At 42.4% G+C, this 24,362-nt stretch overlaps 2 protein-coding genes across 8 annotated transcripts; one reads left to right on the top strand and one right to left on the bottom strand.

The window, feature by feature from the left end:
- The first annotated feature begins 1,217 nt into the window (after positions 1 to 1,217).
- dpf2l (D4, zinc and double PHD fingers family 2, like) lies at positions 1,218 to 10,864 on the top strand. Of its 6 annotated transcripts, none has more exons than XM_070962563.1 (11): positions 1,218 to 1,278; positions 2,902 to 3,062; positions 3,283 to 3,390; positions 3,531 to 3,724; positions 4,640 to 4,732; positions 5,203 to 5,287; positions 5,756 to 5,890; positions 7,064 to 7,195; positions 7,349 to 7,461; positions 7,925 to 8,006; positions 8,952 to 10,864. In XM_070962563.1, the coding sequence occupies exons 1-11, from the start codon at positions 1,247 to 1,249 to the stop codon at positions 9,035 to 9,037; spliced, it is 1,221 nt and encodes a 406-aa protein (XP_070818664.1). In that variant the 5' UTR covers positions 1,218 to 1,246; the 3' UTR covers positions 9,038 to 10,864. The 6 variants fall into 6 exon arrangements, with proteins under 6 accessions (XP_070818664.1, XP_070818663.1, XP_070818662.1 ...); XM_070962562.1 differs by having other exon boundaries at positions 3,528 to 3,724; XM_070962561.1 differs by having other exon boundaries at positions 3,283 to 3,402.
- A 1,658-nt stretch (positions 10,865 to 12,522) lies between these two features.
- On the bottom strand, positions 12,523 to 24,072 carry slc24a6a (solute carrier family 24 member 6a). Of its 2 annotated transcripts, none has more exons than XM_070962815.1 (17): positions 23,538 to 24,072; positions 23,177 to 23,272; positions 21,017 to 21,093; positions 20,827 to 20,901; positions 20,016 to 20,100; positions 19,185 to 19,288; positions 18,902 to 18,976; positions 18,714 to 18,739; positions 18,555 to 18,608; positions 18,306 to 18,442; positions 17,889 to 18,058; positions 15,785 to 16,052; positions 15,211 to 15,377; positions 14,957 to 15,071; positions 14,342 to 14,454; positions 13,691 to 13,756; positions 12,523 to 13,438 (listed from the first exon to the last, which is right to left on the bottom strand). In XM_070962815.1, the coding sequence occupies exons 1-17, from the start codon at positions 23,644 to 23,646 to the stop codon at positions 13,328 to 13,330; spliced, it is 1,848 nt and encodes a 615-aa protein (XP_070818916.1). In that variant the 5' UTR covers positions 23,647 to 24,072; the 3' UTR covers positions 12,523 to 13,327. The 2 variants fall into 2 exon arrangements, with proteins under 2 accessions (XP_070818916.1, XP_070818917.1); XM_070962816.1 differs by having other exon boundaries at positions 17,970 to 18,058; positions 23,538 to 24,055.
- Between the last annotated feature and the right edge of the window lie 290 nt (positions 24,073 to 24,362).

Below are 24,362 nucleotides of genomic sequence, written 5' to 3'. Positions count from 1 at the left end.
TATTAGTTGAAACACAATTATGCAACTGCAGGGATAGTTTTGACAACAATTATAGGACAGCTGCCCCCTTTTTCCATTTTGGAAATTAGGAGCAAAGTTGACAGCGCAGTTGACACTGGTGCGTTTATCCAGTCAAAAGCCTCATGATTATGTCTGGGTGGAGTAAAGAACTGTCCAGTAGCTCCATTGTCCAGCCTACTTGAAATGGCATCTGCTTCAAGTTAATGTATTCATGGCTGGAGCATTTGGTTCGTCATTTCTAAATGATGGGGAAATAAAATCATTAAAATAAGGACGGAGCAAATGCGTGTTGACTTTTTGGGTCAGTGATAATCTGAAATAGTTCATCAACAAACACTGCACTTGCAATTAGTCTTTTACTGCATTTAGATTTGGTAGATCAGAGTGTTGCATAAACTGTCGGGGGTCTTGGCAGCACAGATTTTCTCCTGGGCTCCTGTTGCCTCCAAAAGTCTGGTCTAGTACAGTACACAGCTCATTCCATGGCAGCTTCCTTATATTTAGTTGAGACCCACAAACCAGTCAGTGCCTCTGTACTGGAACACCGCCTGACCCCAGGTTTACTGCATATCAGTCTGGGGTAATTTGATCAAAAATAACTTTATTAATATGCACCATGTGAGCACCTACATCCTCCTTTAGTGAGTTTCAGCTTCATTTATATGTTGTGTTTACAGTCACTGGGTATATGTTTCCTGTTTTTAATGCTGCTCGTCTTTTATCTATTTTTTATGATTGGCAGTTTAATGATGTGTGCTGCTGATTTGTTCTTATTGATGTTTCTTTGTGCTGTTTTGGTAATTAATTGTGGAGCCACAGTGGCAAGTTCAAAATTGGATTTTCGTATCGGGACAAATAAAGTTTACTTTGATCTTTATTTTGAGACCAATGTAAACTAAAATAGTAAAGAGAGAGAGAAATTAAGGGATTTTAGTGAAAAAGAAATTTGTTTGTGTGTTGAGACTGGGGGTGTCGTGTTTGTTAAAAAGCGTTTGTCATATTAAAAAATACTATTCTCATTACATGGATAAATAAATAAATAAATAAATAAATAAATAAATAAATAAATAAATAAATAAATAAATAAATAAAAGCGCTTTGCTGCATTGATCCAACGGCGTCATGAAGCCGTTGCACTTCCTGTTTTTCACCGTGGGCGGCAGTAACGGTCACTCACGTGTGTGCGCAGGCGCAGTGGCACTTCACACAACCGCAATAAGCAAACATGGCGGCGGCCGTCGACAGTGTTGTGAAAGTGTAAGTTTACCTTTATTTATCGTAAGTGTAAAACGAGCAGCCATACAGAGATGAATGTATACATGATTAATGGTCACGTTAGTTCAGAGTACATAAGACTGTAAACATCGCATGCTCAATCTTGAATACGATTTTTGTCCCAAGAGAATAACGTTATCCGCTGAGCTAAGGTTAGCTTGTTAGCTGTGGACAGATATTAATGAGGCGAACCCATTGTGGAACTGTGTCTTAGCCACTACTTATCCCTAACTTAGCCACTCGGGCTGTGTTTTAAGGTGGTCTTGCACACAAAATATCCAAACTGTTGCTAGCCAGCCACCTGCAGATAAAGGAGAAAGATAATTTGCCAGTTATCTGTCATCTTGGCGGGTGCTTTGTTATGACGAGAGGCTTGCTAACAATCAACCTTTTGTTCTGACGTCCCTCCATCGATACTGTCGGTGACTGAAATTATAAGGCTCGGTCATGTGTGTCTTCTTGATGAACACAGAGATCGTACAGCCTGTGAGCATTATCATGGAACAATGTGAGGAACTGGTCCGAGAATGAAGCGGTGAATAAAGACTGTATTTGTGGCGAAAGTTACTTATTCGTAGACCATAGTTATTAGTCATTTTAGCCTCACCGAAAATGGCTGCCGTATTCTAATTAGATAATGACAAGAAATCACTAAGCGCAATGAGTGAGAATTGTTCATAATAGTATAAAGTGGCAACAGTAGGTTGTTCAGTAAAGCTATTTGCAGTCGTTACACTGCTCCTTTGTGGTGCACCTCCACAATAAACTCAATTTGTGGTCGTGTAATAAAAGCAGATTTGATTACTGTGTCCAACCACAGGGCCATTCAAGTAGGGCTGCAAGTAGTAATTGTTATCATTGTTGATTAATCTGTTACTTATTTTCTTAATTAATTGATTAGTTGTTCGTCAGAAAATGTTGAAAAGTGTTGATCGAAGTTTCCCAAAAGCCAATTCTCAAATGTCTTGTTTTGTCCACTAACCAATGTTAGGTTTACTGTCACAGAGGAGTGAAGAAACTAGAAAGTATTTCAATTGAAGAAGATGGAATCAAGAAATTTTTACTTTTTTGCTTTATTACTTGAAAACTCATCGATTATGTATCTGGTGATATTAGGTTATTGCAGATGTATTGGTGTCTGCTATAACTTGGATATTTTTAGATAACAGCAGTGTCGCTGTTACATAGTTTGTTGATCAGAGAGCACTTAAAGGTTTATTTTTTCGCTGTAAAATGTCCCACTTGGTTTGTATTAAGAAGACAGTCTTGATGCAGTTCAGAGCTCCAGAAGAAGTAAGTGGCAAGTAATTTGTCAAAGTGCTTTTCATAAGGTCTAGAGTGAACATTGGTACTCAAAATTAAGGGGTTACTATCTTTGTGTATGTAATGTCTTTATGTAACCCCCCCCCCCAACAAAAACCAGCGAAATCTCTGTAGGCAGTTAGAGAAATGAATTGAGCACGTAAGTCCTTTTAAGAAATAGCTCAACACACTGTGTATTATCATTTGACTCTGTTTAATTAGAAATATTTATCCAGCAGTGACACTTAACAGTCTGTCCTGATCTGCCATTTGACTTATCAGTATCCAACCTCCACATTTCAGGCTGGGAGAGCAGTATTACAGAGATGCTATGGAGCAGTGTCATAGTTACAATGCTCGTTTGTGTGCCGAGCGAAGCATCCTCATGCCTTTCCTGGACTCACAGACTGGTGTAGCCCAGTCCAACTGTTACATCTGGATGGAGAAGAGACACCGAAGTGCAGGTATTTAATAAATGCTGACTGGTGATTCAATATTATAGTAACAAATTCTCTTCAAACTTAAATGAAAATATCTGAAAATTTACTTCCATCTGTGCAGAAAATATACCTTACAAGACACAAAAATGCCCTTTTATCTATTTTCAGTTCTAAGTGTCATAGATCAAACCAAAACTTACTTCACCTGCTGGTTCTTCTATTTGTCTGTCCCGTGTCTCATCAGGTGTAGCTCCAGGGCAGCTGTACACCTACCCAGCCCGTCGCTGGAGGAAGAAACGGCGTTCCCATCCCCCTGAGGACCCCCGCTTGGCCTTCCCCCCTCTGAAAGCAGGTATTACCACAGGTGGAGGAACTTTTCTCTTACTACAAATATAGTCAAGGGGTTGGATTCATTCACGCTAACAGGACTTTGCGGCTGTGTTACTGTCATGTCAATGCATGCATCACTGTTTTGCCTCGTGCGTGTAGCAGATTTGGAACTGGGTCTGAAGCGCGATGCGTTGGGGGCGGTGGATGGCAGCAGTTTGGAGGCCCTGCTGAAGGGTGAGCCCCTCGACAGGAGGAGCGGGGTGTTGGACCTCCGCGGCCCTGAGGAAGATTCGGCAGTCGTGGAGCCTCCAGCCACCTCCGCAACCACTCACACGTCTTCTGGGCGTGTCCGCAAGGTGTGGGTCAGGACTAGCTGAACAATGTTGTTTTGCACATGTAGAACAGAGCAGTGCACCAAATGACATATGTAATGTGAAACGGCACTAGCTTTTGACCTGAGCTGATTTCTCCAAGTCATTCGTAGTCTGGGGTTCCAAAGATAGGACAGATTTCTTCCCCCAGTCTTTAAGGTTTTTTCCCCTTATATTTATACAGCATGACTTTAGCGTGGCGCAGTGGAGGGGGCAGAGAACGTCAGCCTTGAATAGAGTTAAGTTTTCCTGTGAACTGAGACTTGAAATCTGCTCTCAGCATGTAGTTCATGTATCTGAACTTGATTATTAGCAGCCACTCTTTTTGCTGATTGTGAGAGACTTTCTTCTTCACCCGCATATATAAAATAGACGTAGTTAATTGGTGTTTTTGATGTCTGTGTAAATGACAAAAATCGACAAAACAGGCAAGTTCTCACCAAGCATCAAAATCTAAATGCTGTAAAGTAAGAAAGAGTTGTAGGGCTGCTTTCATAGCGTTGATGTTCAAAGTCTAAATCAACATTTTGAGTGCTGCGCAGGTTTTTTTCTGCATGTTTATTTATTCTGTTCAAACCTGGTGTTTCTGCATAGTTGCAGATAAAGATTAAATTGTTAATTTTGTACTGTTTGTACAGTTAGATTGTAGTTGTGGCTGTGTAGGATGCTTTCATGTGCTCCAACTCCAGAGTGCTGTCAAATCAAAAAGTCAAAATCTATTGAAAAAAGATAGATGGAATCATTTCCAAAATTCAAGTTTTTATCGAACGAAACATTCTGCTTCAGTCCATATTTGTTGATGTTTAGCCTTTAAAAAACAATGACACTCAGTGGCAGTGCAGCCCTAAAGACTTCACACATTCAAAATGGTGAGACCTCATCGAGACTCTGTCACTGCAGAGAGTCCTGGACCACGACGATTACCTGGACGACTTGGATGACGAAGACTTTGAGGACGAGACCCCCAAGAGACGAGGCAAGAGCAAGTCTAAGGTGTGTGCCTTGTCTTTCTCTGCTCTCGGTTCCCCATGTGATCCCAGAGGATCAGTGTGGGGGATGTAAAGCAGTCTGTCACGGTCAGGAGTCAGAGTTGGTTGAGGACAGATTTGTGGTCAGTTTCATCACATGTTGTGGTTCAGAGGTGTTTTATTTCACAGTTACTGCTGTAGTTAGAATAGTTTTCACTCTTAACCTCGACTCTTCTGAATCACAATGTGGCACTTTCATTTTTGGAGTGTGACTGGCTACATGCTGTCACTCTCAGGAAAAAGTTGCTGTTAAATCTGCATTTTGTTTCCAACTTTAACTTATTTCTCTTTTCGTTTCAGTAATGCACCCTTCTGTTCTTGTATTCTATCTTGTTCTTTGTTGAATTTGAAGCATTATAAAAAATGAAATAGTGAATTGTTGTTTCAGTAGCTTGTCCAGTATTGTCTGTCTCACCTGTTAAATGGGTCGTATAGGGTCGCAGTGACAAGAATGGCAAGAAAAAACAGGAGGCTGCAGCTGCAGCGCTGGAGGAGAGGGACAAACCATACGCCTGCGACAGTGAGTAGAAGCTTCCTTTGCAATGTCCATGTGTCATGCATGTCAGCGAAAGAGGCTTTGGCTTTTCCCTCTGAAAGACGAAAAAACAACCTTTCTGCCATGCATGGTGTGATCTGAAAGACCCCATCTGGAACTGAAGTTTGACAGCACAGAGAATAAAAAAAAAAAGCCGTCTGAATGCGTTTTTTTTTTTTTTCTTTTTTCCTGAGATGTCGCTCCATGTGTGCTCTGTAACTTCCTGCTGGCCATCGCTCACTGTGCAAATGCTCACCTCCGCTGTATGACTTTGCTGCTAGCGCGTCCGTCGAAAATTAACCATGTGAAAATGAGTTTTGAATAATAATGAGGCCGGCTGTGGGGGTGATGAACGCCGTAGTTTTGTGGTTCCACCTTGGGCCTTTGTGGACGGTAGTTAGAATTAGCCGCCATCACTGTAACATTCTTGTATGACGTGTGTGTGTGTGTCAGTTTGTGGGAAGCGCTACAAGAACCGTCCTGGCCTGAGCTACCACTATACACACTCTCACCTGGCCGAGGAGGAGGGCGAGGACCGCGAGGAGATCGAGGCACCACCCACTCCTCGGCAGCCTGAGGAGCAGAAGAGTGAGTCACTCTGTAGTGCTGAGAGAGAGACAGAGACAGGGGACGGAGGTTTGGTTGCATGCCATGTAGCATGTGTGTGTTTCTACAGGGATGTCTCTCTCTCATTCTTTTTTTTCCGACATTCTTTTTTTTTCATGATTTTGATTTTGAATCCCATATTTGGGATCATTGTTCCTGACTGAAACATGCTTGCACAGTTGGGATTCCTGGCATTTTTTTTTTCCCAGCATATCATCCATCTTTTTTTTTTGTTGTCCCCCCAACATATCCATCGCATTGCTGTTTTCTTTTGTGCACGCGACATCGTGTTAGAAATACATTCAACAAGTGCGTTTTGTCAGTTGTCACTCATTCATTAGTTTGGATCATCATTGTTTCCCCTACCATTGCCTTGGGGGGACGGCCAACCCCACCTGCAAGACACAAAATATTGTTTGATGTTATTTATCTAATTTATGTGCACTTGTTTCATTTCAGCTCAATGTTCGAGTCTTTACTCCACTTTACTTTGCTGTCATTTACGGTCAAGCTTGTTTCACAGCGATTAAAAAAAAAAAAAAAAGACCAAGCATCCAGTGCAAACAAAAAAAATAAGCTCGGCCAGTGTTAGCCAGCTAGTGAGCTAGCTTTCAATGATTGCAGCAGTTGCTGTGATGTTAGCAGTTAGCACACTAGCTAATTCTGATATGTGTTTCTGTAGGTCTCTGGTCCGATATCCGTTCATACACAGCAGGTTTACACTGTCACTGCAGTTACATGTGGCTGCTGAATAAATGACAGCCACAGATAGAAACTGTGAGCCAGGCAGAGAGAACTTTACAATTTTATTAGCCATGGCAGCTGTCAGCAAGAAAGGAGGTGCTCATACAGTTAACCAAGAGCATGGGTTACACCCCCCACCCTGCTCCCCCAACGCAGTCAGCATAGGGGAAACACTGATCATGATTCAGCACCATCATCAGCTTGTTATTGAGACAAAAAGTCGTTGTTGGCTGATGTTAACAGGTTTGTGAAGCTGTCCCTCCGAGTTTCAAATATTTGATTTATTAACAGTCATTGGAACGTTCATCTGGAAGGAGATTTTGATTTTCAACTCATCTTCCTTGATAATTCAGTTTAAGGTTACAGCTCTGATGTGCACTGAATTGTTCCTTCACTCTTTCTCTTGCTCAGCCACCAAGAAGGGTCCCAACGGGCTGGCCCTGCCCAACGATTACTGTGACTTCTGTCTGGGAGACTCCACCTTAAACCAGAAGACTGGCCAGTCAGAAGAGCTGGTGTCCTGCTCAGACTGCGGACGCTCAGGTAGGACCTTGTGATGCCTCATTCATTACAAATTGGCTCGAGCTTTCATCGACCTTGGCCTGCCGTGCCCAGTTATGGTTGTTCAAGTATGATTCTATGATCATCAGTATCGAGTATTTATCTTACTTAACAACATGTCTCCCTTGCCTGCAGGCCACCCGACATGCCTGCAGTTCACACCGGTGATGATGGCTGCAGTGAAGACTTACCGCTGGCAGTGCATCGAGTGCAAGTGCTGCAATGTTTGCGGCACCTCAGAGAATGACGTGAGCCCCTTTTATGATATTTCCAACATACTGTGTGTGTCCACCCTGTTTCCCAAAATGTGTCTGTCACATCAGGGAAACTCTTCTATCCTTCTTTAAGCTTCCTTGTCTTTAAGAAGTGGTTCCTGTGTGCACTGCATGTTTACTCTGCTGCGTCTCAGCTTGTTGAACCACCACTATTTAGTCCCTTCCCACTTTCTGTGACACTGTGTTATAGTGAAGAAACCAGAAAAGATTCACATTTTCAAAGCTTTAAATGAAAATTCGTTATGAAAGTAGTCGGCAGTTAACTTAATAGTTGACAGCAAGCCGATTAATCATTGAGGCTCTGTTTCCAAGTGTGTGTCCAGGGTTCGTGGTGGCTTTGAGTGTGAGTGGGTTTTTTTTGCTGTTATCCGTCATGACATTATGAATCCTGTCTTCTTGTCTGATCAGTACACTGACAGTGATGATGTTTCTGTAGGACCAGCTGCTGTTCTGTGATGACTGCGACCGAGGCTACCACATGTACTGTCTAAGTCCTCCGATGACTGAACCACCAGAAGGTAAGCAGACAGGGACACTTAACAGCCTTGAAGACGAGCACATGTTGTTAGACATCGCAGATATCATCACTTCCCTTCCCCAGTTCACCCACTGCATTCAGACTGACCTTCAAGGCACCCACAGTCTTTCCAGTCTGACCTGTTGCCTTCCCTCTTCTGATCCTTTGATAAAACTATGGGACTTTGTGTCTTTTCCAGATGTGCATTCTTTTGAGGCATGATGCACTTTGGTAGATTTCCACGCCACAGGTAGCAGGTCAATAGAAGCCTTAGTCCATGTTATTTAGGGTTGTGAATTATGAGCAAAATATATCTTTTTTTCACCGACTTGTAATATTTCTAAAAACCCTCATAGAAAAGATGTTTTTTTTCTGTGGGTGGTGACTGCGGTGGCACAAACAGAATAGCTTTCATTGACAGTCTGAACGGGGCCACTTATTGTGATGAATCTACAGATTTTCACCTGCATCTGCAGCTGCCCTTGACTTCGCAGAGCTTCACAGCCTGTTTAGGTTCATTCTTTAGCTCTCCGGTTCACCTTGGTTGACTCCCATAGCGCCAAACAGACTCTAAAAACCCACTGTACGCTACCTGCTCAGCACCAGAGAGCAGGCAGACACTGTAACCAGCTAGTGAGCATAGTGGAGCATTTAGCAGCTAAAGATATACATATATTTTCTTCTTCTTGTGGTGTTAGTCCACAAGCCAAATGTGTTTGATTTCCAACAAAATAAAAAGTTTTTAAGTTGAAAGTTTCAGTCAATGTAAGCATCTTAAAGCTAATGTTGATGTTGTAGTGTGGAAAAATGTGTTGTAAAGGAGAGATATGGGCGATTAAAACGGTCTGATATATAACAATGCACATTTTTCTCTAAACGCAGACTGAATAAACAAATATTTCTGATGATGCATCTCTACACATGCCTCACTCTGCTTGTCTTACAGGGAGCTGGAGCTGTCACCTGTGCCTGGCTCTGCTGAAGGACAAGGCCTCCATATACCAGCAGAACCAGAGCTCTGCCCCCGAGTGACATCATGTCCACAAGTCCCGCCCCCCTCAGGAACGGGACTCCACCCCCGATGGAAACGTCAGACCTCCTCTCAGTCCGGAGCTCCACGCTCTGTCAAGATGTAGCTGAGCCAGATCGCAGATCAGGTTTTAATATCTACAGCGTCAGTGGGGGGAATCAGTCAACATGGGGATCAAACTATCACTACCGACCCGCCGGCGTCCGAGTCCCTGAGGCTCGCTGTCAAACACATACATATTGTGCGTATATACAATATAGACACACACTCTCTCCTGGACTGTTACACACACTAGATACAGAGACAGAGAGCATGCGGTAACCATAGTGACTGCTGTCTCCATGGGAGCTCCCTGGAGCAATACGGATTAGCGTCACAGCTAATTATCTGCACCCTTTCACACTCAAAGACACAGCGTGGACTGTCGAGACGACACAGTTTCTTTTCTGCCAAATTATCTATTTTTACTCCTCATGTGTGGGAGAAAGAAAACATCACCACTTATTCGGTCAAGGAGTTATATTATTGTTACTATTGTTATTGTTCGGGTTACTAGTGGACTTTTTGTAGTGGCATATGTCTGTGTACTTTTGTCCGATTGGTGCGTTTATCTTTTGAAGAGGTTTCCGTGAAGGGAGCCGGTCAGTGCCAAGGTCCACCATCATATGAAATACACGCAACAGCCGTGACCATCATCGACGTGAGAACCATCTTTGTGTCACCGTAAGTCAGTGGCACAAAGACGGGAACACATGGTCAGTTTTTTTTTTGCCAACAGGAAACTCTGCCTTGTTAAGATGTCGGCACAGAATATTCGGTCTCGCTACGTAGAGGTTGCACCTAAATCAAATTTTCGTTCTGTTACTTTAACCAAACACTATACAGCCGAGCATATCCAGCAAGCTGTGCTCAAGAGGCAAACACATTTCACATAATCCCAGTTCACAGCATTAGTTCTCCATCAGACGTTCTCCCATTTGGAAACCCTGACAGTGCTGCTCTTACCGGTGAGTCCAGCACGTGAAACCAGTGATCATTAAGGTGCGTCCTCTTCTCAAAGATGTTTTGTGCTGTCTGGCAGTGACATCATCCCCCACGAGTCATTTTTAAACAACTGCTGTCAAAGCGATGGCACACACACGTCGACTGTAGCTGCTTTTATCATTCGTCACACTGAGGCAGATTTGCATGCAGATTGCACCTGTACGAATAAACGCACACACACACTCACATCACAAGTGTTTTTTGTTGTATTGTTTGTATTTCTTTTTTTTTTTTTAAACATTTTATATTACCTGATATTCCATTGGTACTGGGAGTTTTTTCTAGTAGAATTTTGTACAGTCTATGGTATAGCAAACACTTCAAGTATATAGCTCCTAATGCATTCTATGTACTGTATTGACTTTTTCTATTTTTGTTATGACTGTGACATGTTTGAATTTATTTGATTATTCTGATATGTCAGACCTCCATTATGAGTATTTGTAAAATGATGTACTTTGTTGTACTATTTTTATTTTTACATTTCTTTGGTATCGAAACCGATTTAGCCTGACTGAAATAAAAAATCACTTTGAAATATGTGTCTTTTGTAATTGCTTTGAATATGTGGTTCAAGCATAACCTCCCCGCTGGAACTGCGTTGTGGTTGATATATAATTGGATCAGCTGATAGATGTCTGCTGCAGATGACTCATTTTAATTAAATCTTGGGTATGCTTGAAAATGCACAGAGAAAACTGGGGGGCTAAGGACAAAAATTGTATCCTGACAAGTATATAATCTAAGTAGCTAAGTACATTTGCTCCAGTATTGTACTTCAATACAATTTTTAGGTTCTACTCCACAAGATTTCAGACAGAAATATTTTACTTTTTGAATAAATCTCATATTTTTGAAAGATGTGGAGCATTTTACGGTCTGAATGGAGTCTCTCACTGAAAGTATGAATGAGGAGATAAAAGCTGAAAATGAAGGAAAAAATGAAAACGTCCATCCATTTGAATATTTCATATTTAGGAAAGTGTGAAAGATGTGAATGAAAAAAAGGAATAGCACATTATTCCAGACTGAATATTTTAACATTTCAATTAAGTTTCTACAGTGTGAAATGTGGGCGGAGTTGAGAACAAAAGCATGCTGCCATAGTAGTGAAGAGTTTTGTGTGTAGAAGAACATCTTGTTGTGAATAGCTCCACTTTTACCAGCTGTAACATTAGAGGGATTTATACATTAATGCATCAATAATTTTAGGCCAATTATTTATTACACACTATTCTAAAATTGGCCATTCTGTATAATGAGCACTGTCACATTTTGGACCAATACTTGCACAAAAGTAACATGCTTAAACTTGACTAAACTTTTAAATGCATGAGTTTTCTAACAGTATTTCTACACTGTGGTATTGCTACTTAAGTACAAGATGTGAGCACTGACCGCCTGTTACAGATGAGCTGGATGATGGAGGGCAGCGCTGACGTGTGTGTCCCTGCTCTTGGACAGCAGCCTTTCCTCAGCATGCTGAAGCTGTGGAGCTGTCTCTGGTGCTGAAGTGCTCCAGGTCGCAGCTTCTCAGCTCCATGTGACTCTGAACTACAGTCCGCTGGTCTGCACCTCAGCCAAAATGGTGTTGGAGTGCTCAGATCCTAATTCTATCTTTTCATTTTTGAATATTGCATATTGTTAACGTTTTGTTCTGGAGCTTAAAGGGATAGTTCTGATGATTTTAAGTGGGATTGTATGAGGCACTTATCAATAGTCAGTGCATTACCTGCAGTAGGTGGCACTCAGCACGCCTGCAGTTTGGAGAAGGAGCAGGACTACCGGCATAGGAAGTATTTCTCATTGAAACAGTTGCTGTGCAAAGTGGGTTGAGTGAAATCCTTCAGCCTCTGAGGACAGTACGGCTTAAAAAGCGTCACATTAATGTCTCTGGAGCTTGTCTCATATATGTTATGGTGCACAATGATAAAATAATAAGTTTACCTTTCTATATTGTGTTGAGCTGCTCCTGGCAGTGCACAATATTAAATTAGTGTTTCATTGAAAGTGTACCTGCAGCATAAAAATAGTCTTTTTCTTCACATGAACTATATTGAAAAGTATTGGGCTCAGGTGTTAAGAGTCAAGTCTGTCAAATTAAGAGTCAGTGATGTTGTATAGTGTGAGGGGAAACTGAGACTGTGTGTTTTTTTGTTTTCCTTTAATTTGGTTATTAAATTGACGGCATTTTATACTGTGAACGCAACCTTTTTTATAAGTCAGCAGTAAAATGTCCGCGTTTTAATGAATTCTTCTTCATTAGCATAACTCAAACAAACTCTGTTGGGAAAAGGTTTAAATTTAGAGTGCTTTGGTTTGCTTCCTCGTGTGTTGCTGGATTTCTTGTCACATTTATTCATTTTAAGTGCGGGGAAGGATATTTCAAAATGAAGTCTGAAGGTGCATCAGACGGACTGTCCGATGTGAGACGCAGAAGAGAAACCTCACAGAACAAAATATTTTAATTGCACTCAACAACATACACTCGAGGACTCTCTCCGAACACAGACATTCAAAAACACCATGTGGCTTACAGTCGCCTTTGTTCCAGCACAAAAACACCGCCTCTGTGCTGAGAAGCTTTTAGGAAAGAGGGGGGCCTACGGTCTGTACAGGGCCAAGACAACAGTGGCTTAGTGCAATTTATCTGGAGCGTGATGATCAGCCATGCTACGTTGTTTACAACAACAGACACAAAGGCGTGATGAAAACTTCACACAAACTTTACATAAAATAACTGCACGCACTGAGAAGCAACTACATCAACTTAACGCGTATAATCATCTGGTCTTTGAGGTTACTTGTGGCAGTCATAAAGTATTAACAGGTAAACTAACACACTTTGGGGATCCTTTTACAATATTCTTGGTTTCAGAATACAAATTTAATACTTTATAAATTTGCTGTGAGACAGTGCATCATCAGTTGGCTTTGATTTCACAAAATCTGGGCTGGAGGTGCTCGGTACAAAACTATGTAAAATACTCGTTTATCAAAGGTAAACAATGCAGCTTTCAGGCAGCCGTTGCAGCAGTAATGCTGCTCTAACTTGTACAGCCACCGCGAAATGAAAATGAGAATCTGTCCGTACATCTGACTGATAATGGCAGCAGTGAAGGTGGAAAACGAGTCTGACCATTTGTTCGTTTGTGCGTTCTTTTATATGACTCTGTGCGTGGGGGGGGGGTGTTTGTGTGTGTGTGTGTGTGTGTGTGTGTGTGTGTGTGTGTGTGTGTGTCTGCCCTCTACAGCTTCTCAAAGGCGATGGAGCAGAGGAGGAAGATGGCGTACAGTAGAAGGAGACAGAGTCCCAGCCTGCGGTCCAACCTCCAGCAGTTCAGATGGACACAGAGGACCTGAGGAGCGATGGACAGACAGAGAAAGAGGACGCTTCATTTCCTGTTGCACTGCCATAAATACAATTCTCCGAGTGTGAAAACAGAGTCAGGGGCTCGCAGGCTTTGAGCGGGAGAAGATAAGATGAAAATCATGGGTGAAGAAAAACAGGCAGCTCATGTTGGACTTTTTTTTTTTTTTTTTTTAACGATAACAATAATAATTTGATGGATTAACTGATAGATGGTGACAGATGGTGGAAATCTACTCACAGTGAGTGTGACTGAAGCCAGCAGCAGAATCACTGAATACACCAGGCCTTTGCTGTTGATTGTCACCTAAAAAACAAAATGACAACGCATTAATGTTGTTTTAAGCTCTTTTTTTTATGATTATTTTTGGGGCTTTTTAGCCTTTATGACAGAGACAAGTGGAAGGCACGACAGGAAAGGGGGTGGAGAGAGAGGACGACATGCAGCAAATGTGCCGTAGGTGGGAGTCAAGCCTGTGACCACTGCAGAGGACTGATAGCCTCAATATATGGGGCGCACACCCTACCAACTGAGCTATACAGGTACCCTGTTTCAGGATCATTTACTGATAAATTCAATGTCTTACAAGGTTCACTCAGTACATTTGAGGTGCTGTTTCAGGGTTAAATGGAGTATTTTACTGACTACATTCACATATACTTCTAACACAGAGACATATTTGCTTTCATTATACATCAGTAGGTAGTGACAGGAAACAAATGGAGAGAGTTGGTGAATATATACAACAAAGGTCCCCAATTGCAATCAATCGAACAAAAGATTACACATTAACGCATTAGTTACAGTGCCCCTGTGTTTGGACAACGCCAGCAGAGTATTGCTATGTTTTCATGGGTCAAGATGTGAGGCAGAGGAAACTGTTGGTGTTACCACTGATCCATAGGTGACTATGAGAGTCCTCAGTGCCCAGGGGAAGCCCAGGCCCAGCAGCACATCAAAGATATTACTGCCAATGGAGTTGGACACAGCCATGTCGCCCATCCCTGCAACGAGTCCCAGAGAAACGAACACAGTATGAAAAGATATAGAGCGAAGGTGTTCAAATGACATCAAACATCCGGTCAAATAGTTTGGTTTTTGACATGTTTACTTCCACGTTTAACATATACATTTTTTTTCCATTTTTTCCATTGTTTTAATCTGTAAGAAAAAGTACACTATTAACTATTCACCTTGCATTAAAAGCTTCAGGTTACTTGCATTAAATGAAGGCCATTGATTTAAAGTATTCTGAATTAGTTTGACAAAGCAATCTTGTAAGGTGCAGCTGAAAAGTTAGTGGAGTTAAAATGTTTTGTGTAACCAGTACAAACCTTCACGCTCAATATTTTAATTTAGTCTTGTAACATATAAACATACAAAAAAAGTTAGGTGGTATAAATGGTTTCAATCAGCAGTCTAAATATGTGTTGAGACAAATTAAACACACATTTGCATGCACATGGACGCACGCACGCACGCACGCACGCACACACACACACACACCTTGCCGGGCGACTATGAGGCTGGCCATACAGTCGGGGACACTGGTGCCGGCTGCTAGAAAAGTAATTCCCATGATGACATCTGGGATTCCAAGCGTGTAGCTGATTATGGTCACCTTGCCAGAAACACAGACAAAAGAGGCTGCGTAAATATATAATGTGTGTGTGTGTGTGTGTGTGTGTGTGTGTGTGTGTGTGTGTGTGTGTGTGTGTGTGCGTGTGTGTGTGTGTGGGGGGGACTAGTGTGTGTCATACCATCCAGACCATGAGGTAGGAGAAGAGGGCTATCCAGAGCGTGGAGGACAGGAAGGTGAGCAGGTACCAGCGCTCCCACTGCGGCAGGCTACAGTCGGGGATGGTGCAGTGAAGCAGGACGCTCACGGGCCAGGAGAGCAGCCACTTCAGACGCACACACCAGCCATCTGAGGAAATGATGACAACACACGCAAATGAACACACAGGCACAAACACGCATTCACACACGTTTCCCCACAGGGATCGTAACAGATTCTTCTAAGGGTCTAAATTATTAATGTGGCACGGCCTGTGTGTGTCTGTGAGTCTTCATCCATTTTTGATTAGCTCAATCAGCAATAAATCCATGTAGAACACTGGAAAACATAACAGTTGGATAAAGCCAAAGAGGAATGCTGGGTATGGCAGCATCAATGACAAAGAAACTTCTGAGAAAAAAAGAAAGTTACTGCTGCTGAAAAATCTCTAAAGGTCAACAGATGACCTGATGCATAAATGTAGTTAACCTGGAGATTCCACTGAGATTACGATACCTGTGCTACCTGTGTGATGTCTGCTTTGATTCACGACTCACCTGGCAGGATGAAGGGCTTGAAAGGAATATTCTCCTCCTCTCCTTCCTCCTGCTCTTCTTCCTCCTCCTCTTCCTCTTTAGGCTGTGCTTCCCCACCTGTCTCCTCTCCCGTCTCCTTACTCCTCTCCCTCTCTTCCTCAATTGGCTGCATGTCTCCCTCAGCCACTGTCCCATTCTCCCTCCCCCATGGCCCGTTAGCACCCAAACTTTCCTCCCCCGAAGCTCCCCCCTCCTCTGGGCCAACTCGAGCCCGAATCAGCCTCTGCCTCTGTGGGTGGGGAGCAAAGAGGGGGTGAAGGCAGAGAAAAGACAGAAGGAAATAAGGAAAAGAACATCAACATGACATGAGAAACACTGCATCGAGGTTTGGGTAATGACTTCCTCTAACTGAAGCTCAGAATATGAGGAGCAGCAGGAGGAGTGATCAGGCAGCCAGGCACATTCACCAGAGGGGAATTGGAAAGCACTGATGGGGGGCAAGGCATAGAGTGGGGCCAGCACTGGCCGTCGCATTTTAATTTGGTATTGGAAAAGGCAAGCACGCATGCAGGAGAGCAGAGAGAGTGACGAAGCAGATTTGGGAGATTGAGTTCTTGTGTGTGGGATAATAAAGTGCGCTATGCATCTAACGACAGCAAACAGGATGTTGTAGCACCAATCTGTGTCCCTATCAGTCTGTCTCCCTGCAAACCTTCTGTACAAAAACTGCGCTGAATAGTATTGTACAATTGTGAAATCATTATGAAATTTAACAAATCAACAAGGCAACTAAAGATATGTATAATTTCCATAATTACACCAACTGACCAAACTAATGTTAGCTTGCTAATGTGTGACCCATTTTACAGTGAAGGGAGAAAACTGGCACGTGAAACCTGTCACTGCTACAATACTGACAAGTTTTACTGTTATATAGAAAACTGAACTAACTAACAAAGATAACCTTACCTTGCTAACGTATGACCCATTTAACTGAAGGGTGAAAACTGCCAGGTGTAACCTGTAATCGCGACATAGCTAGCTTAACTAACTGATAAAGCTAATGTTAGCTTGCTAACATATGACCCATTTAACAGTGAAGGGTATAAACTGCAAGGTGTAACCTGTAACCACTACATAGCTAGCTGAACTAACTGATAAAGCTAAAGTTAGCGTGCTAACATATGACCCATTTATAGTGAAAAGTGGAAACTGCCAAGGTTTACTGCTATATAGCTGACTGAACTAACTGATAAAGCTAACAATAGCTTGCTAACATATGACCCATTGAACTGAAGGGTGAAAACTGCCAGGTGTAAGCTGTAACCGCAACATAGCTTGTTGAACTAACTGATAAAGCTAACGTTAACTTGAGAACATATGACATATGAGTGAAGGGTGAAAACTGCCATGTATAATACGTAGCTGCTACATAGCTAACTGAACTAACTGACAAAGCTATTATTAGTTTGCTTAACATATGACTCATTTGCTGTGAAGTTAAGGATATAATATTAAACAATTAACATATCGAACATATAAAAATGCTGTTTAATAATAATGTAAAACAGTAAGATAAAAAGATTTAAATGTCACAAAAAGTACAACAAAAACAAAACAAAAAAACAACATAGCCTACCTCAAATGACCCAATGTTATGTTAGTGTCAGTTAGTTTAGAATAAACAAATATTTCACTCATTGTCAACTGCATGAATACTACTAACTGTGAAACACACTTTTCTTTCCATCTATAGATAAATTAAAATAAACCCCCCAAACTGTTTTTGTTTGGCTATGTTTCAGCTTGTGATGTAACTCACTAAAGTTTTAATGGGCGACCCAATTTCGTAAGTCATGACTTTGAGACTGGCTAGCAGTTGTTACTAAGAACTTAGGGACAGTCAACAATGCACAATTTGGAACAAATTTACAAATAGCTGATGCAACCCCTCCAGGTACACAAGGGTGAGTTCGTGATTCTTCATTATATTGTCGTGTTCCTGTTGACAGAGACATATTGCTTTCTAAAATGCTGCACATGCTCACTTTAATACCCACCAACCCAGTCCAAAAAACCAGGGGAAGTTGGCGTTATGTGAATGATGTGAGCGCGTGCAGTGTACCTCATTGATGACCATGCGTCCTGCCATGTGCAGGCGGGTGAAGGGGGGGAAATGCGGGGTGATGAGAAGGCGGAGGCTTGCCTCTGAAAAGGAGAGCTGGTGGGGGTGCAGGTTCAGCATCTCATCCACCATCACCACCCCTGAATCCTGGCCGGCCACCACACATGAATCTGGGGAAAGTGGAAAGGAAATAAAAGTATAATACGACAAAGAGAAAAGAGTAATGGAAGGACAAAAAAATGGAGAAAACATCTGTCCATCAAAGTGGTCTAGTTCTATTTCAGCCTGTTGGAAATCCACAGGGGCACAGAAATGGGTTTGACTGGCAGCCTAAACTATGTCACTAGGTCTGTTGAAAGCTGCTCAGAGACAGACGGAACTTTAGATTTTATGGATGTACAAACACGAGCTCTGCACCTGGCTTCAGCGGCACCATGTCGTTGTCACAGTCTCCAATGCTTCCGACAGCAGTCGTCCGTCGCAGGCTGCTCAGACAGGGCTGACCTGCTCTGCTGCAGTGTTTCTCTACCAGGCCATGCAGAGATCTGTTGAACCTACACAGAAGACAGCGCCACACAAAGATACTGTGTCTTTGGTGTGTATAGAGTACTTAGTGGCTTGATACCAACAGGATGGAAAAGTCAGAGGGAAGAGAAGGAGACTCACTTCATGATTATTATGTAGATACCGTACAAAGAGATCAAGATGATGGTCTCCCACCTGAAACATGCACACAAACACCAGCACAGATTCATAAATTCAACAAAATGAAAGTCAGCTATCTTGCAAACTGATCTGACAAACAACAGAGGCGCTGAGTCTTACCACATGACTTTTTCATCATAGATCACCTGCAAATAAAATGAAAAAATACTTTAAGCTACAGTCAGCCAGTATACTGGCCACCATAATAAATATGCTTTATTCGCTCTAGTCTTTCACTTGTGACTGGTACACGGATTTCTTTGATCCAATGACTCAGCTGATACAAAACGAATTCCCTGGTTTCTCACCAGGATAAGCACCACTATGGACAGGATGTAGAACACGGCATCACGAAACAAAGGCCACCAGCTCAGAGAGATGGGCTAGAGAGAGAAGACGAAAAACGTAATTCGGGAAAATATTGTAAGATGTTATTGTCTGGGCCAGAGGGGTTTCCACTGACAGGACAAAATAGCTTTTATGTGTTTTATGTGTGTAATGAATTTTTACTTTGTCATTTTGTGCTCTTCTAGTTCAGAAATGTTTGGTTCGTCCTACTTTTTGCTTCAGGTCTGAACACAGTGTTTGTACCTGTCCAGAGAAGATGCCACAGATGCCGATGATGACCAGGATGTTGAAGACAGCTGATCCCACGATTGTTCCCACACCCACGTCTCCCTTTGTGATAAACACCCCTAAAAACACAGAACAGGAAAGAGTGAACCATAAATCATCAGCAAAAATGAATGTAATGTGACAGCCTGTCGAAAATGATTGTAGCTCCCCCTCATTCATAAAAGTATATAATGTTAGCCAAGGTATCTTTCTCCTCTGTACAGAAATATTGCATCTTTTGTTCATAACCACAGGGGCTGGGCAGATATGCATGATATCCAGGATAGATCCGCAGTAGTGCTCTAGTTTGTCACATTTTAAAAACATCAGTGGGATGGTTTCTGCCTCTGTTTAATATCTGGGCCACAGTTTCTTCCAAATACTGTGAATAACAAGCCTTCTTTCGTCTAAATTTCACTCAACTTTTATCTCGTTGATGATATTTTTCGTATTCCCAATTTCTTTGTTGTTTTCTACTCAAAGTGTATTTTTTTCATCTCCATCCATATTCACTGAAACAATGACTGCATTGGGAAAACAACAAAAATGCTTGATGAGAAGCCATCAGGGCCACAGAAGTAATTTGCGGGTGAGCTGGCAAACATCAAGCAAAATGAAATGTCTTTCTCTGACGCCTACTTAATGCTGAAAATTGGCCAATCAGTGCTTCTGCCTACACACACTTGACTTCTGTCAGTCCTAATCAGGTGAAGATGCATGTGATTGCAGGTTATTGGAGCGTTGATGGAGGAATGCTCGGGCTAACCCGTTAGAGTGAGTGATTGATTAGACGAACATCACACTGACCAATCAGAGAGGTGAAGAGCTCAGGGGCGGAGCTCCCAGCTGCCATGAAGGTTGCCCCGGCGACGTCCTGACTGAGCTGAAGGTTCTAGAGGATGAGTGTGAGTTTGAAAAGATGAAAGGATAAAGCTGGTGATGTTCGACATTTTCTTATTGCCAACAAATCCAAAATCAATGGATTGATTCTACAGAGAAGTAAAGTCTGATATCTAAGCCTGATATAGCCACTGAACTCCAGTGTTGTCCAAAAATATTCAAAAACCATAACTGAGCCACACTGTTGCACTGGCTGACATCTTCCTTTATAACGGTGAATATGGGCATTGTAGTTTAATTTGAGTCTATGCCACATGCTGTAAATAATCACTAAGGAGCCAAATGTGTATTAATACACAACAGAAAATAGTCCCCCCAATAAATGCATTATTTAGTCCTTTTTCAGTAATGTTCTCTATTAACCACGATGCTCAGCTGAAATTTTTGATCCATAAACAAAAAATAGAAAGAAACAATAGTCCTTCATAATCCATTATTAAAGGTTTATGCCATGAAACCACAGGTGGGGAAGTCAGAAAGTAGTTATAGACGGACTAATGCATTGTTGTTTTACATCTTTTCAGGTGAAATACATCAAGAAAAATAAAAAATAACTCCATCCTTATCCATTAAAGGTGTAGGTAACAGGTCCTTTAGTAAAACCAAGACAACACAAAGAAAACATCAGCTATCAACTAGTAGATTCTAAAAAGGATCAGGCTATTTTTCAGCTGAAAAACGATACTTTATGTCTATTAGATGTGTCTTTAGTTCATACCTCTGATACTTTTTCCAGTGATGGCACAAAGTAAACATCACACACGATGGCAAGCGCGTGAAACATGTAGATAGCCTGTCAAATACAGGGGACACATTATTGGCCACGCGGCTCATACATGCATCTGTTTGAGTTCGAACGAAGCTTCCTTCAATTTAAATCCTGGCTTTCAGGCAGAGCTGATACTCACGCAGAGCACGTGAAGCAGTACCGCTCCGTGTCTCTTCTGCTCCAGAGTAAAGATGTCTTCGGGAAAATCAACGACGGCTGGAGAACAGATGGACAGAGAGCAAGCTAGTGATGAATAAAATGAGGGAAGTCCCTGAACTACAGCTGAAACGATTAGCAGTTTCATTCAGAGTCACTTCTCCCTCGTTCCAACTTAACCTCTGAGAGGAGTCTCAGGTTCTCCTCATGCTTTCCCCGTTCTCACTTCTTGACTTTGGAAGAGCTTCCCACAGAGCACCTGTTTCACAAAGCATCTTAAAACCTGGATTCTTCTCATAATGTTTACTTTGGAACATTGGTCAGAAAAAATAAGCAATTTGATGAGGCTGCCTCGGGGTTTAAGATATTGTGATTGCTTTTTTTTATTGATTAATGAAGAAAAATAATCCGCAGGTTAATAAGTAATGAAAATAATCCTCAATTACAGCTCTACCCTGAAGCTCCAGTCACTTGTATGTGCATGTGTGAAATGTGTGTGACTGTGTAGGATGTGTGTCCCATTGTTGAGGTGAAGGTGGTGCCACAGTAATGTGACTAAACAAGTTCAGTTGCATTATAATTGAGTTTTTCGCTCCTCTTGTGACTCTTGAGCCAAGCGATTCCTCCTTCAGAGGCACCTCATGTGGCCGAGTTAGTCAATGTGTCTCGATTGCCCTCTTTTAACTGTAAGGAAGTGCTTTCCGAAATTACACCGCCATGCACATAAGGTCAAACAAATGCCACTCACTGCGCTATGAGAAAAAGCTTTCATTATGAGGCAGTGTAAATCTGAAAAGCGACTTTCCCCACAAGGTTTTATGATTTAGTTGCGAGTCAGGATTCATTAAACCTCCACTGAAAATAAAGGTCACAAACAAACAGGTGTGACAAATGTAGTTAAGATCCTGCACAGAGGCAACATTGTGCAGCTAACACACGTCACGCGCAGGGGCCGAGACACAGATGTGATATGATGACAACCTGTCATATGATTTTGTTTGGACACCCTGGTAGGAAGATTGTAACTGATAAAAATGTCTTTGAAGCCTTGAAGTTAACCTGTTTCCCAGAGGCAGTAAGGTTTTCTTTTCAAGCTCAATCTGTGTAATTGGCTACAAAACCCCTTCATCTCCCACCAGCCCGTAAGACGCTGTCACTGTTTCTCTCTCAGTCTTTCAAGCAGCCAAACAGATCACAGCGCACACAAGCGATGAGAGAACTGCTGATGAGAGGCTACTAATCAGGAGATCATTACGACAGGCCAGCCACTTTGAACAGCTCCAGATGCACACGCCATCCGACCAGAGATTCAGCATTCAGTTTCCTAGCAACCGGGTCCCCTCAAAGGCCTAACTGTGTTTAAACATCTAGATGTGCAGAGTTTGAAGACATGAAGGATGAGGTGCAGAGGTGGGTCGATGCTCGGAGGAGACAGACTTGTTTAAACAGATTAATAGAGATGGGGCAGCGCAATCACACACTGCCTCTGCGAACGCACACGCACGCACGCACGCACGCACGCACACACACACACACACACACACACACACACACATCCAGATCAGACCAGATCTGGAGCAAGTTTTTGTACAAGACAGATATATAACAAGATACTAAACTGTGACTCCTGAAAGATGTCTAACTATGATGATTCATGCCGAAAACCACCTGGCACTTATTTCCATTTAATGTGGTCATATTCATCACTACATTCTGGTTGTCTGTTCAACATTTCTTGGCTGGAGAACAGTAATGGTGCCAAAACTGTGTATTCTTGGTGTCGGCTCCTTGTCTGGTCAAAAGGCAAAATTATTCAAATTATATCAAGCTGTACGCTGCACAGCTTTAAATCCTGCATGTTTGAATTGATGTACATCCATCTACATTATCGTTGTGGCTTGAGAAATTACTATCAATTCTTCCTTATGAAAGGTTATCCACTGTATTGGATGAGGTTGTAGAAGAGAGAGCTCGCCCTCAGTGCGTACTGTAAAAGTCCAGCAATAGCCTGTAGTGAAGTAGACTGATCTTAATTTGCTCATTAAGCATTTTCTGTTACTGTGATTTTTTCCCATTTGTGTTTTGCTCTCATAAAAAAATATGTCTCTCATACTCACATTCACACATGGTAAAAATGCCTCACCAGATGTAGAAATACCGTCAGTCAGGTTGTCGTCTTTTTGCTGGATGATCTCTCTCTTTGACAAGATGTCATGATCCACGGTGGGTCCATGGGAGCCTAAAAAAGGGGAATTGACAAATAAATACACGCACTACTTCTAAAAGAAGTTATTATACTATATATCGCAGCGTTTTTGAAATGCAAGTTTAGCATTATATTTACCCAAATTTAAGGTATTTTTGTCTGTTGTGCAGCTATAATACTCTTAAGATTCTAACGATTACTGTATTATTACTGCACGGGAATGAACTACACAAGTATCTGCTCAGTTAATGGAGACAACATTATGCGAGTTTTATGTAATTTTTGTCTTGAGAGGAACCTGTAAGATCATTGAAGTGAAAGATCCAGGCGGCTGCGAGCAGACCGACTCCACAGACGCAGAACCGCGGGAGGAGCCGCGTCTGCCTCGGTCTCCTCGGCGCCTTCATCCCGCCGACCGCCGCCGCTCCCCGCTCAGAACATCTCCTCCTCACCCCGGTCCAACGCCTTCAGACTGGATCAACTTGGCCTGTTGCTCTTTTTTCCCCCGCCGATTTATCGCCTATCAGCTATTTTAGCTCTGGACTCCATCCACGATGGAGGAGGACGATCGATCGGTTCGGCCTGTCATCAGCATCTCAGCATCCAGCACCAGTCAGCGACGATCTATCCACATCCACAACCTCAAACTCCGGCGGACACGCAAAGACAATGAATCATCAGCCGGCACCTTTAGAAAATCGTAACTGGATTCAGACGGTCCTCACATCTCTCCTGCCCTAAATCCGATCCCCTGTTTATGATCTTCGTCTAGGAGGAGGTGTTTTCCTGGAGTCACAGACAAGACCACCAGAGAGCGCCTTCAGCTGGGTGGGGCGACTGGAGAGACTGGCAACACGGGAAAGCATGGATCCACTTTTACTGGTGCATGTCATTCAAAATGAGAAAAGTAATTAGCAACACTAATAATGCTGTAGTGACACTGGAAAACCTCCTGGTGATAATAATAATGGGCGGATTTGATTGTTTCAAAGGGCACTGGTCTGACTGGGCTGCTCCAAGCTGGTTCTGGACATGGTCATGGTTGCCCTGACTGCAATGCAAAACAGGAGGCTTGATTTTGTGGTCACTACAAATTTGGTGCATTAGGGCCTGATGAGGTCAA

This window comes from Chaetodon trifascialis, chromosome 5 (assembly GCF_039877785.1).
Source record: "Chaetodon trifascialis isolate fChaTrf1 chromosome 5, fChaTrf1.hap1, whole genome shotgun sequence".
Lineage (NCBI taxonomy): Eukaryota > Metazoa > Chordata > Actinopteri > Chaetodontiformes > Chaetodontidae > Chaetodon > Chaetodon trifascialis.
The sequence above is the reverse complement of the archived record's forward strand: the minus strand, read 5'-3'. Positions and strand labels throughout refer to the sequence as shown.

Coding starts and splice junctions, on each gene's coding strand:
- dpf2l (XM_070962560.1), top strand. CDS start 1,247: ATGGCGGCGGCCGTCGACAGTGTTGTGAAAGT. Junction 7,196..7,348: donor CTCAGACTGCGGACGCTCAG/GTAGGACCTTGT, acceptor CCTTGCCTGCAG/GCCACCCGACATGCCTGCAG. Junction 7,462..7,924: donor GCGGCACCTCAGAGAATGAC/GTGAGCCCCTTT, acceptor ATGTTTCTGTAG/GACCAGCTGCTGTTCTGTGA.
- slc24a6a (XM_070962815.1), bottom strand. CDS start 23,646: ATGAAGGCGCCGAGGAGACCGAGGCAGACGCGGCTCCTCCCGCGGTTC. Junction 20,902..21,016: donor TACTGCTTCACGTGCTCTGC/GTGAGTATCAGC, acceptor TGTATTTGACAG/GCTATCTACATGTTTCACGC. Junction 15,378..15,784: donor CAAGCCCTTCATCCTGCCAG/GTGAGTCGTGAA, acceptor TCATTTCCTCAG/ATGGCTGGTGTGTGCGTCTG.